The sequence below is a fragment of the Macrobrachium nipponense genome, chromosome 31 (genome assembly GCF_015104395.2).
Source record: "Macrobrachium nipponense isolate FS-2020 chromosome 31, ASM1510439v2, whole genome shotgun sequence".
NCBI classification, from domain to species: domain Eukaryota; kingdom Metazoa; phylum Arthropoda; class Malacostraca; order Decapoda; family Palaemonidae; genus Macrobrachium; species Macrobrachium nipponense.
The window spans coordinates 8212168-8226492 of record NC_061093.1 but is presented as its reverse complement, the minus strand read 5'-3'; the positions used below and the strand labels follow the sequence as shown (position 1 = coordinate 8226492).

At 36.8% G+C, this 14325-nt stretch overlaps 1 protein-coding gene across 1 annotated transcript in view; it reads right to left on the bottom strand.

Annotated features, from left to right (window-relative positions):
• The window catches only part of LOC135206627 (GMP reductase 2-like), a 58124-nt gene extending 44228 nt beyond the window's left edge, over positions 1 to 13896 (bottom strand). Inside the window, exon 1 of the mRNA XM_064237967.1 lies at positions 13709 to 13896. Within this exon, the coding sequence (XP_064094037.1) occupies positions 13709 to 13795 (87 nt within the window). The 5' untranslated portion in view covers positions 13796 to 13896. The remainder of the gene's footprint in view (positions 1 to 13708) is intronic.
• Between the last annotated feature and the right edge of the window lie 429 nt (positions 13897 to 14325).

Sequence of the window (14325 nt, the reverse complement as noted above, 5' to 3'; positions counted from 1 at the left end):
TCCCAGGGTGTCAGCTCTGAGTCCTTTCCGAATTGGATTGGATTGGATGATAGCATTTGGGCCAAAAGCCAAGCGCTGGGACCTACGAGGTCATTCAGCGCTAAAAAGGAAGGTCTGAAAGGCGCAACAAGAGGAAAACCCCGCAGTTGCACTGTCAAACATTTGTTAAGAGGGAAGAAAGAGAATATGAACGGAGATACAGTAAAATGAACGAAAGGGTTGCAGCTAGGAGTCGAAGGGACGCTTCTAAGAACCTTAAGTAATGCCTACATTACACCGAATGAGGTGCACTGACGGCTCTAGCCCCCTACGGTGTGGGATCTCTTCAATCCTACAGTTTAGGGTCCTAATTCCCTGTTCCCTTGTGAGTTTCAGTCTTCTTTTCTGCTTTCATTTTCTTCTTTCAACAGATCTGCAAACAGAAGTAAATTTGCTAGAAAATGAGCAGTTTATCTGCTTACATAAGCAGAGATTGTGAAAAACCAAAGGGAATGAAGCAGAGATTGTAAGAAACCAAAGGGAATGAAGCAAAGATTTTATAAAACCAAAGGGAATGAAGCAGAGATTGTAAGAAACCAAAGGGAATGAAGCAAAGATTTTATAAAACCAAAGAGAATGAAGCAGATATTGGACAAAACCAACGGGAATGAAGCAGATTGTATAAAACCAAAAAGAATGAAGCGCTACATCTCACTCATACATATAGCATAGTGTGGCCCCAACCAAGAACCAGAAAAATAGTAGTAGTTTCCTGCTTACAGAAGCAGAATTTACTTATTTCTCAACATTCTATGGGTCCGCATCCCCTTAAGACATATTTTTTGTATATTTGCATTCTCCCTTTAATTTTTTTTATAATCTCGGCTTCTGTAAGTAGATAAACTGCTTATTTTTTCACTGCAGTGAATTTGGCCCCCTAAACTGTACAGGATTGCCTCTGTCTCTGAATAGTTATAAGAAATAAAAACAAACAAACCCTTGCGACACTGAAATGCAATTATCTTTCTTCTTCTTTATGGGACTGTTTCGTAGGCAACGATTCCAGTCGAGTCACGGCGACGCCATCTTCATCACAAAGAAATTCATTCCGCCGATGGCGGCCCATTACTCTGGTGAGGTAGTGTGGTGTCAAGATAGCATTACGGTAACTGGCTCACGTCACGAACCTGGGCGTTAATCACGTTTACTCTGGAAGATGAACTTCCCTTGACGGAGCTACAAACGAAACGGCAATAACAGCAGAGGGAAGAAAAAACAGAACGTTCAGACACCGACCAAGTTTATAAATCTAACTTTAAACGTTCAGATTTGTTAGGCCGATGAATCACATACACACTACACAGCTGAGAGATCGTAAAATGAATGTTCACATATTAGGGCCTTAAAGTGAAGCTCATCTTAGTTTAACCAGACCACTACTGAGCTGATTAACAGCTCTCCTAGGGCTGGCCTGAAGGATTAGACTTTATTACGTGGCTAGGAACCAGTTGCTTACTTGGCAACGGGCAACGGGGACCTCCAGCTTATTGTGGGATCCGAACCACATTATTATATCGAGCAATTAAATTCTAATCACCTGTCATAAATTCCTCTGATTCCGCACTGGCACCAGCGGGGAGCGAACTCGGGCTACCAGATTGATAGTCGAGTAATCAATCCACTCGCCCAGCGAGGAACTACTAGGACCTCAAAAAGGTTCATGGTGCTTGCATACATATCTAGCAGTTACTGGCAAAGGCGAGTAACCTGCAAGCTGCCGCTGACACCGAAATGTATGGCAACTTAGAACCTTCTTTAGAGAATCCCGGGGCGTCATCTGGTCTCTAAATCAGGGGTTCTCAAAGTGGTCGATATCGACCCCCAGGGGTCAATAGGATCATCCAAGGAGTCTATGAATAGTCAGGGGGTCAAAATGGGGTCGATGAATAACTAACGTGTCGGAAAATTAAGTTACATATACTCGTACATCTAAAGTTCCAAACATATTTTCTTACTAGGTGTTACTTTTTTATCATACTGAATGTCAAGTACTAAACTAATACTACTCTAATTGATTCTGACATTGTTTTTCTTTTTTATATATTAAATGCTAGTTTAGAGGGTCGATAGAAAATCTGAAATTTCATAAGGGGGTCAAGGAGTTAAAAAGTTTGAGAACCCTTGGTCTAAATGTTGGGTGGGTTGGGGCGGGGGGCGCATTCCGAAAATTATATGGTTAATATTGGCTAGCAAGCGAACCTATGCACCTCGTGAACATGACTGTATGTATTTAAATGCCATATAAGGATGAATATATGGATAATATTAAGGGAAAAAGGATCACTAATTTATCAATATCTGTCAGTCAACAACTTTGCAAGTCCACAGTTTACAGATTGGCTGAAATACGGTACAAGTCTTCTGTGACAACATCGCCAATACACAATTCCACTAAACTCTGTAGAGACTACGATCAGCAGAATTAGACATCCACGCCAGAGAACAGTATTCTAGTAAAGGGAGTACAAATGACCTAAAACACGTTGCATTGACTTGATCGCTTTTATAAACATACGAGGCCTTGCAAACAATGCCTAACTTTCATTAGATGTTTCTGAAAAGTTAGATGAGAGTCAAAAGTTACACCTAGAATAGTTAAGGCTTCTGGCTCGTTCAGCAAAGTTCCATCCACCTGAAGGGGAGGATGTGGGAAATCTGTACGTGATCTGCTAATCAATAGTTTTCGTTTTACTGGATCTCAGCCTCATACCCCACCGACTACACCATTCCCTGATCTGGTCCATGTCTCGATTGAAGCTGAGGGCAGCAGCTTCATTTCTAAAAAAATGGAGACTTTACTTCACCCACACGTGTTGTATATGTTACCTGTATACACTAAAAGTAACAGTGGACCAAGAACACTGCCTTGTGGAACTCCAGACACAACAGGTCTTGGTTCACCAAAGATTCCATTTCACTAAGACCCCGTTCACAGCAACTCGATATACTGCCTGCCTGTAAGAAAATCTTGAAGTAATCCTAAAGCATATCCATCGACCCCAAGATTCTGAATTTTATAAATAAGTGCCTTGTGACTTACTAAATCGAAAGCGCCACTAAAATCTATCTGAATTACTCTGCACTCAAAAACCTTGCAAAAGGCATGTCAAGTCTACAAGAGCATCCTATTTGCATACTGACTGTCAGCTAACAATCCTTTAGATTCAACATAATTATATAGTGGCTTAAAAATAAGATTTTCAGCAACTTTCGAGAGCACAGGGACAATAGAAATTGGCCTGTAGTTACTGCAGTTAGCAGATATACCACTCTTTGGAACAGGTACTGTATTAATAAACCTGTGTTCATCTGCAAAAATACTACGACATAAAAATCTATAGAATCTACTAAACTTCGGAGACAAAACCCTAGTAACTTTTTTTAAAAACAAAGAGAAGAGACCATCAGGGTCTTCTCCAACCCAGCATTCAAGATTGTCCAGAATTTTCTTAACATCCCTGGAGCGAAATGCAGATTTTGTAAGAAGAGGTTCAGTATAACAAGTATCAGGGAGAGGGACATCCTCAGCTGATTGCTTAGCTTCAAAAGCTTGATGAAGTAGTTCAGCATTTTCCCTAGGGCCAGTAACCAATCTACCATCATTTGGTAATAGTGGTGGAATGGAAGACGAACATGACCCAAAGATAGGTGATACCATTGTTCCACCTCAGATGAGACTGAGTAACTTCAGGTTTCCTCTTCAAGGAATTGTTGTAATATCTCTCGGCTGTATGGTAAGTTCCATTCGCAGCATAATGAGACTCAACAAGCGTTTTCATTTGAATGATTTCGTCCCCATGCTTGTTTGTTTGTCTGGTGTTTTAACGTTGCATGGAACCAGTGGTTATTCAGCACAAAGGACCAACGGCTTTACATAACTTGCGAACCACGTCGAGAGTGAACTTCTATCACCAGAAATACACGTCTCTGACACCTCAATGGAATGCCCAAGAATTGAACTCGCAGCCACCGAGGTGGCAGGCCAAGACCAAATCGACCACGCCACTGAGGCGCTATTCATGCGTTGAATTTGGTCTGCTTCTCGTGGTAGGCTCGTCTACATGCACCATTGCTGGTCATGTGTCCTAAATTTGGTGACCTTTACAAGAACATATCTAACTAAAATAACCATCAGCATTTCATTTCACTTATTGGGATCAAGATCTAATATAGTATCCGAAATGTTAAGTGCCTCACAAGATTCAATGATGCAATTCCAATTAGGAATATACTGTTTGACAGCTATGTCCATCTCAATGGCGCAACGATCAGAAGTACCTTTATATATATATTCACCGACCTTGGACTTCGCAACTCTGCAACATCTGTGGCTATGAGGTCGAATCTATTACCAGAAATGTGCGTGGGTTCCTCAATGAGCTGGATCAAATCGGAGGCTACACAGAACTCTAGAGCAGACCGGCCATGTTGATCTGTGGAATTTGAATTTAGCCACTCGCTGTGGTTTGCATTACAGTCGCCACAAATAACAAGTGAACCTTTTGAATCCTGTGACTGAGCCATACTAAGCCTCTCCAAGGCATAAATAGAATCGTCGATATTTAAATTGCGGTACACAGCAAATACATAAACATTGTAGAACTTACTGAAAATTTTAAAACAAAGAACTTCATGGCAACAACAATCGAAAAATTTCTGACCAAAAATAGGCCAATCATGCAGTTTTCATATCTCTCCTCCTGTTTAAATGCATTTGTCTAGCTTTCTTTTCAACTCTTCCACCCTGTTACTGTTGACAACTTCTGGTGGGAGTTTATTCCACGTGTCACATATCTTGCGTGTGAAGAAGTTCCCACAATGGGAGGTGTTGTATCTCTTCAGTTCTGGTTTCCATCCGCATTTCTTCTCTGGTCTTCGTTTAACATTTAACGAGAGAGAGAGAGAGAGAGAGAGAGAGAGAGAGAGGAGAGAGAGAGAGAGAGAGAGCTCTGGGTTGGGGTCAATTCATTTTTATCAATTCTAATCGATGCCAATTCAACGAAAATTGTGAATTTATCAAAAACCAATTCAATTCGAAATAATTTTCAAAAATATATGTTCAATTCCAATTCAATCCAGATCACGAGGGTTTCCATTTCAATTAAATTCAGATCACGATTGTTTCAATTCCAATTCAATCCAGATCACGAGGGTTTCAATTCCAATTAAATTCAGATCACGATTGTTTCAATTCCAATTCAATCCTGATCACGAGGATTGCAATTCCAATTCAATTAAGATCGTGAGGGTTTCAATTACAATTCATTATATGATCGATATTTCATAAGAGGGGCGAATCTTAAACTTTACTCACCTCGGGTAAGCTCCTCACATCTGTACGAAATTCAATTTTTTTTTTTTTATAAACAAATACATTGTCAAGTATAATTATTCTTGTCAAGATTGCCTGACTGAGATGGTGTGTAACAGGTGCAGCTGATGATCATACGGTTATGATTGCCAAACATCATAGTAGCTTATAGGACAGGGCGAGTCAGTCAGGACAAGGCTACATCTGCACTGTGTACAGGACAAGTACGGGTATGATTGAGAACATTAAGAGTTGGAAAACTCGTAAAATTTTTATAATAGCCCTTAATTCATATGTTCTGTTCTTTATATTCTCTCTCTATAAAGTTCAAGTTCAAGAATGTGAGGTTTAATTCCTGTTATTTAGCCTTAATGAGATGGTGTGTAAAGATTCAGCTTATAACACATGATTTGTTATACATATAAGAGTGTATCGATTATTGCATATAAATTCGTAGTAATTTAGCATCAATTCATATAAATTCAACGCATTTTAGCATCAATTCATGTCAATTCATCTCCAAGTTTTTGGCATCAACTCCAATGAACTTGGTATCAATTCCAAATCATTGCATTTATTCAAAAATTTCTTTTATTCAATTCCAATTCACACAATTTTAGCACCAATTCGAATTCAATTCATACAAGTGAAAACCCTCACGGTCACTACCTAGGAAAGATCCAGAAAAATGGCTTTCTTACAGTTGCAAGACTGGCAGGTACTGACGAAAAGGGAGTCAAACTACAATCTTTTCTTATAGGGAAATCAAACCACAAAACTTCGGTAAATGAAGAAAGAAAATACCAAGATGAAGTCTCAGTTGATCAAGAAAGAGGAAGATACTTATTTTGGGCAGCTACCCTTCACAACAATGCTCTCTATGATAGCAAATGATTGTTCACAACACAATGGGAGACAATGTAGTATTATGCCCCTGAAAAGCAGCCAAGCACAACAGAACCAAAACAAGATAATAGGATGAGCCTTTCCAATGAAGCCCGGGACTCTGACCATATAGACAATACCTTCCTTAAGGCAACGATGAAGCTGATTAAAACAATTAACAGAACCAGGCATCACCTAAGCCCTAAGGGCATCTCTCCCACTATACATTTTGCTAATGTACCTTCTTCTGTCATTCACTACTTCATAAGGGTGGAAGTTAGTCCTCCGAAGTATAGTCCTTAGTTTTAAACAAGTGCATTAATGGTCCTTTTATACTTGAGACGTATAATGTTTTAACAGAATTTATTTACATACACACATGACATATATATATAGATATATATATATGTATATCTATTATATATATAGAGATAGATAGTTGTATAGTAGTATATATATAGATTAATAGATAGATATATTATATATGATATATTTTAGATAATGATAGATACACACATTATATATATAATATAATAGTATATATATATAATAATATAATATATTATATATAATGATATATATATATAATATATATATTATATATATTATTATATATTATAATATATTATATATAATTATAAATTATATTAATATCTATATATACACACATATATTTTATATAATATTATTAATATAAATATATATATATATATATTATAATAATAATTAATATATATAATATATATATAATATAATATATATATATATAATATAAAATTATTATAATAAATTATATATATTATTATATATATTATAATATAGATATATATAATTATATTATTAATTAAATATATATATATATTATATTATATATAATATATATAATATATATATATATATATATATATTATATATATATATATATATATTATTATATATAATTATATATATATAATATATATAATATATTATTATATATATACATATAATTCTGTTAAAACATTATACGTCACAAGTATAAAAGGACCATTAATACACTGGAATCATCAGGCGTGTTGTGGAACGCAACACGCGCCTAAGTGTCGTAAGAAACACCGTGATTTCTGATGCAATACCTCGTCGAGAAACTTCTCGGGAGTCTGTGACGCTCGCCATAGGCTCCGCCCCCCAGAACGCCGTATAAATACGAAGTAGGAGAAGGGAGATCATCAGTTAATCACAGAGTAAGAGATCATCAGTAAGAGCCACAGATCAGATTATCAGTGAGAGATCAGCAGCAGAGATCATCAGTGAGATAAGAGAAGAAGGACGAAGGATCAGAGAGGAAAAGTAACTCGAGAGAGAGTTTGGTTGAATTCTGGTCAAGTCGTCGTCAGGAGTGGACGACTGAGGCATTTCAATGTAGAGCAAAACTTCAGAGAAGAAATGTTCTGCAAGAGGTTTAGAGAAGTTCCTGCCCTTCGAATATCAAGAATAGACACATTTTTCTGCAATAGAGTCTAGGAGATGTCTGCAATCATAGTTCTCCTTTTGTGAAGCCATCGCTTCGAGTCGCAAAACTGGCCAGCAAGTATTTGAATTATCTCACTGTTCCCCCAGTTCACGCATTGTAAGATTTTGCTTTTTTATGTAAATAGGAGATAGCATTCTGCATTTATCTTCGTAAATAAACCTTTGTTGTGTTTGTGTTTCTTTCTATATTCGTATCCCCAGTTTCAACTGTTGGTGTTGAATTTTTTTGTTCATTTCATATCGAACCTGAAGCAGACCCCTCTCGGTTCGTAACAATATATAACCGAGCAAATTAATCATTCGGCATTGGTTAATCAATACTAAAAGAAGTGACAACTTTCATACCTCATAAGTACAAAAATATGCTTTTTATTTCTCAAACTAGCTGAACAAGATATGGAACAAAAAGATTAAAAGACGTCACATTAAGAATTAAGTCTGACCCACAAAAAACTGTAAACTGTCATTCTATTCTCCTGAATTAGACTAAGTAATCACTCCCAAACTCCCAAATTATTAATTACTACATTTCAATAGTCAAGTCTTTTAGAGAATCCCATTCTCTAGTATAATGCCATGGGCCCATCTGAAACAAAGAGACATATCCATTATATTCCCCAACACATAATTAATGTCAAATAAATATATACACATTACACTAATCTCTTTCAAAGGCAACTTGTCCTAAGTCCTTTTAAACGTTCCCTACCTTTCAATGGGTTTTTCTTGACCCCATGTCCTCTCAAGAGAGTGTGTCCTTTCTCCCCAGTGTCGGGCAGTTGGACCCATCATTACACGCACAAACACAAGTACATATCCAGACACACCTTAAAATCACATAGCAACTTGGCTGTACAGATCTCCGGCCTCACAATGCACAATCATCAAAACAATTCTTACATTTCAGCAAGCTTCGAAGAAGGCTTGTCGCTTATCTCTTGTCTCTAAGCGAAGAAAGCTGAAGTATTACAATTCAATATACTTGTTAAAAACAACCTTTAAGGAAACAGATACTTGAAATTTTATAATGAACTGAGAATAAACAATGCCTCAAATAAGAGACTACAATTCCATATATGTTCAATGCCACAACTTATACTTATAACCGGTAGTAGAACAAAATATACATAAAATATTGTATTGAGTTTCCTGATACAACTAGAATAGTGATAACAGTATAACTGACCTAAGAATGTTACATAAAGAAAATGCACTCATTTTCATTCTGTGGTTTTTGAAAAATAATTTGAACATATTTCGTCTCCAGTAAAAAAAAAAAAAATTACATATATTAAATAAATTACCGATTCAAAAAGCCACTGGAAGATCTTCACGTTTCACCTCAGCGCTGTAATACTTTACGAGCATCATTACTGCCAACCCACATCAGAAAATATGTATTAAGTTTTTAATGAAACAAAACGTGATCCGACCTCCAGCTTACTTGGGCTGTGTGAAAGATTTTCCCCTCACCCATAAGTTGTCAATATTATATTCCTAACTTGAGGTGAAGTGGTCGTTGTAATCAATACTCACACTAGCAACAAGGATCTCATAAAAAAAAGGGCACGGATTAAACACGTTCATATAGTCTCAGTTAAAAGTAGAAAAACAAAATAATTGAACGGAAGCATCGCTTAATAAATTAAAATGTGCTAAAATCTACGGTCAAATAGAACCTTGTTTCACTAAAGAAAACTAAAATAAATAAGTTATATTTTATCGGAAATCATTTTTCTGTACTGCTTAACATACACATTATTTATCTTTTAAATTTTCACTCTAATAAATAAAATATAAAAGTATTTCTATTCTAAAATTCATGTATCTTTAACTCAACGCTTATCACCTTTTTTTAGACCTTTTTGGCTCTTTCATAGACCTTTCCTACTACCCCAGCCCCCTACAACAACAAAGTAGCTTGTAGGCTTACTCCACGAGTAAGCAAAAATTGTTAATCGACTTTATAAGTGATCTCGCCCATTTCTGTATACTCGACATGATTTGATTCATTGATTTCGAAGCACGCAGGTCTTCCATTGGGAGCGGTGTTGCATCTGTAAACAGTATGTCAGGATGGTCTTCCTGTCCGTGCATCCTGAACGGTTAAAAACATTCTCTCTTATTATTCCTCATTCTCTCATGCTCCACCCCAGCCTATACATTCCTTCTGCCGAGAGATCCAAGTACAAAATCACCTGTCAAAATATAATACTCTCTCTCTCTTTGGATCTGATACAACCGCTTCCCTTAACCATGTCGAATACTGACCTAATTTTCTTAGCGGGGCGCCTCGACGAAGTCATTCCCAACCTCTGGATGGGTGGAACCATTCTTCAGTTATATAACGAGTCTCTCTCTCTCTTTCTTTCCCAGAACTGGCTGTATTCCAAAAATCTTAAAAGTGCTCTCTGACGTCATAGCTGTCAGCATTAGCTTATATCAAGAACCTCACGATGCTTCAGACTTATAAACAGTCGTGATTTGTTTGTTAGTATGGTGTTTTTACGTTTCATGGAACCAGTGGTTATTCAGCAACGGGACCAACGGCTTTACGTGGCTTCCGAACCACGTCGAGAGTGAACTTCTATCACCAGAAATACACATCTCTAACACCTCAATGGAATGGTCGAAAATCGAACCCGCGACCACCGAGGTGGGACGCTAATACCATACCAACCACGCCGCTGAGACCTTATGCATACATATAAGCTCGTTTGATTTTAAATTAAAAAAAAAAATTTAAAACGTGATGATTATACAAAGTTACAGTCACGAATGGAAGAGCGAAACGATGAAATGCTTTAATTCTTGGTTTATATATATATATATACACACATATATACATATATAATACATATATATATACACACATATATACATATATATATATACACACATACAAACATATATATATATATATATATATATATATATATATACATACATACATACTGCATACATACATATATGTATATATTATTATATATATAATATTAATAATATATATATTAATTATATAATATAATATATATAAAATCGAAATTGGAAATGAAATGGCTTTTAAATTCTGTATGTAAATGTTATTTTAATTCTTGGTTATAATATATATATTAATATATATAAATATTATATATATTTAATACACAACATAATTATATTATTTTTTAATTACATTATATTATTACACACATATTATACATTAATAAATACATACATACCATACATTAATATATATATATATATATATATATTAGTTATATATATATATATATAGGCTAATTACATACAAAACATACATAATATGATATCATACATACATACATACATACATATATATATATATACTGATATATATATATATACATATATTATATATGTATAACTGAATCATGAAAGTTTGGAACGTGATAAATGCATAAATAAAGGTATAAGCCACGAAGGAAAGTGAAACACTGAAGTAGCTACAAGATCTTTCGACTCAACGTCCTTTACTTAATTGACTGCTAAGTAAAGGACGTTGAGTCGAATTGCTACAAAAATCAGACGACAGAACCGCCTGAATGACAAACTTTCGATTGTTTTAATGACTGTAAAACATCTTAACTGCAATCCAGCATGAAGTAAGCATCCTGATGTAATGTTGATAAGCCAAGGCTTATCAGGTGTTAACACACGATACGTGTTATCGGAAAAGTTTCAAGCTAGCGATGCCAAGAACGAGAATTCAGGTCCATTAGCCAGTAACGTGTCAGAATCCGGATACCATAATTATGAAACTATCTTAAAACTGAAATGGCAGCTTTACAAATTATGCGATAAGTATAAAACCGTCAAGACCCATAACATTCAACTTATGTATTCAAAATCGGTTGAATATACAGGCGGCCAAATGGAATGTGGAGTAATCAACGTTTATCAGTGTTTTTCCAGTTATATCAGTCCACAAGCAATATGGGTTCTTTTTCCTCTTTCTCCGAGAAAGAAAGGGTAATTCTAGGGAATAACTCTGCGAATAAGAGTTTATAGGGATTGGTCTGTCAAATGTATTTCGCCGTGTTTAGTACTATAGTAGATTCACATCAGCCGTGCATTTGATGTCTAGGCCAGTCCCTTACGACGCTCCTGATGGGCTGTTGATAAGCCAATCACAGGGCTGGAAACTCTCACTCTCTCGAGAGTTCACATAGACAGGATGCATGTTCTACCTCTCCTGAGGGATACGTCTTTCAAAAGTATCCCTCAGGTGAGATGGAATATACACCCTGCTTATGTGGACTTTCTCGAGAGACCGAGAGTTTCCAGCCCTGTGATAGGCTTATCAACAGCCAATCAGGAGCGTCGTAACTCGTAAGGGACTGGCCTAGACGTCAAATGCAGGTTGATGTGAATCTACTATAGTTCCTGTGAGTTAATCACAGTCGACCCACCAAAAATAACGGTAAATTCTTAATAACCAACCCAAATACCGTTGGGCACTGTAATTTCCAAAGAAATACCAGACGCGGAGTTATTACCTCTGCCAAAGAGAGTACGCAAGTGTATTAGAGCCTTGAACATCCAACGAGTGTAGCGACAAATGAATAACTGGAAGGGCGTTTCAAGTTATAACATTTCTCGTTTCCTACTGTTTCGAATTCAGATATGTGAAAAACAAAAGATTCCTTTCCCCTCACTATCGCCAATCCCCCCAAAATAAAAACCAAGACATCCAGTTTCATATATCGGTTATTTCAAACTATGAAAAACAAATGGCTAGTCCCTTTCACAAACAATTAAGATATCTAGCTTCTATTATGTAATAAAAATAAACTCGTGGAAGAAAGATTCCCCGTCTTCTTGGCAACTCGAATTATTTACAGACTGACGAAGTGCAGGAATGCACAGCTTCTCCGAAAACAGAGGAACAGCAAAGGGCCGTCATGACGTGAACTTGTTTGTATACAATGTCTGATGTGGTAACCATAACGATCCTACTAACCAGCCAGCCTCTACCAACACACTAGTGGATCGACATACCAGCAGGTGAAATTTACATTCTAATCCATACTCCAATGGAGTGTCGTCATACGCCACCATTGTAAGCGGTCTTTTTCCCGAGATTCTGTAGTATTGTCTGTAGTACTAATATTTTTACACTTATTGCTTTTTAGTGCAACTGCTGGTTTGCCTAACATTTCCGCTTTCAGATTCTCGCTCTGCATCTCAACTATTTTCACATTTATTTTCAGATCTCCAACTTCTCTTTTCATTGTTTCGTGCGTTCAAAAGGCTGAAATTTCCTCATCCTAAATTTCATGATTATTACCTTAGGTACTTTACACAAATAGCGCAACATCTACTCATATAACAAGGCGCAATAAACTTCAAACGAATAGAAGTGAAAGAGAGCTGCAAACCTTCGTCAAACCCTTTCGGGGCATCTCAAACACGTGCGCCTCTTGGCAAGCCACCTAAGACTAATTTTTTTTTTTTTTTTTATAAAAATATATATATTTTTTTTTCAACTAAGGGTCGGCATTTCGGTTTGGTCTATGCACCACTTAAAAACGTCATCATCTTGACAATGGTCATTCTCAGAAGAGTTCGGTTTATTACTCCAAGGACAACAATACTTGAACGAAGGGGCCTTTTGAAGGCTCTATTTTGGGTAGCGCCAAGAGGCCTTCTTCGGCTTGTTAAAGACGCCAATGAAAGCGACTATCCAACGCTCAGCCATTTGGTATTTCTGCCTACAGCATATATAACAGTGCACGCCTTCAGTATTACAAACGCTCAACGAGGTAATGCGGACAGTAGTAATCGTTACGACGAACGTTGGCAATTGCAAAGTAAAATCATCGACCTCCGGCAACCGCCTTACCAACACGCAATGTCAGCTGATCAGCAGACATCGTCTGCTGCAACAGATATATATGATGCAGTGCGGCAAAACAAATAATCTCTACACTCTTTACTCACGTCCGACCGGCTCTTCAGGGTTGACCTTTTCGGTCGTAGGAGGACGTCCTTAAAATCTAGCTTGATGTCGTTGTCTATCCTGGGCATTTTGGTGAACTTCTGTGATCCGGCCTCACTAGATCGTCGACGTGATATTCGTTGCTTTGAGCGCTCAGCGGCCGAATGAGAGACCAGTCACAGTCAGTCGGGCGGCATGGTGGCAGCTGCTAGCAGCTCGGGGATGTACGATAACAGACTTCGTACTTCCCTCGAAAGGTATCGTACGGCTCCCGTATACATTGATTTAACGTTTAGTATTATATATTTTTCTTCTAATACAATTCAAGTGTTCATTACCCCCTTTTTTCATAGCATCATGCAAACACTAGAACGTGTTTAAACGTATTTTGCTCACACGGGAGAGCGCGAACACATACACATATATAGTACAGGGTGGTCCGAAAGTCTTGTTACCCCTACCAAAAAATAATAACAAAAGAGGTACAAGTATTGCAATAATACAAAATATATATCCTGGATTAATTTTATTCTTGTTACCCCGAAATATTATTTTTATTTTCACGCTTTTTTGTCCTAATATTGTTTTAATTTTATTTTATTTCAGATGGCTAGCGGAT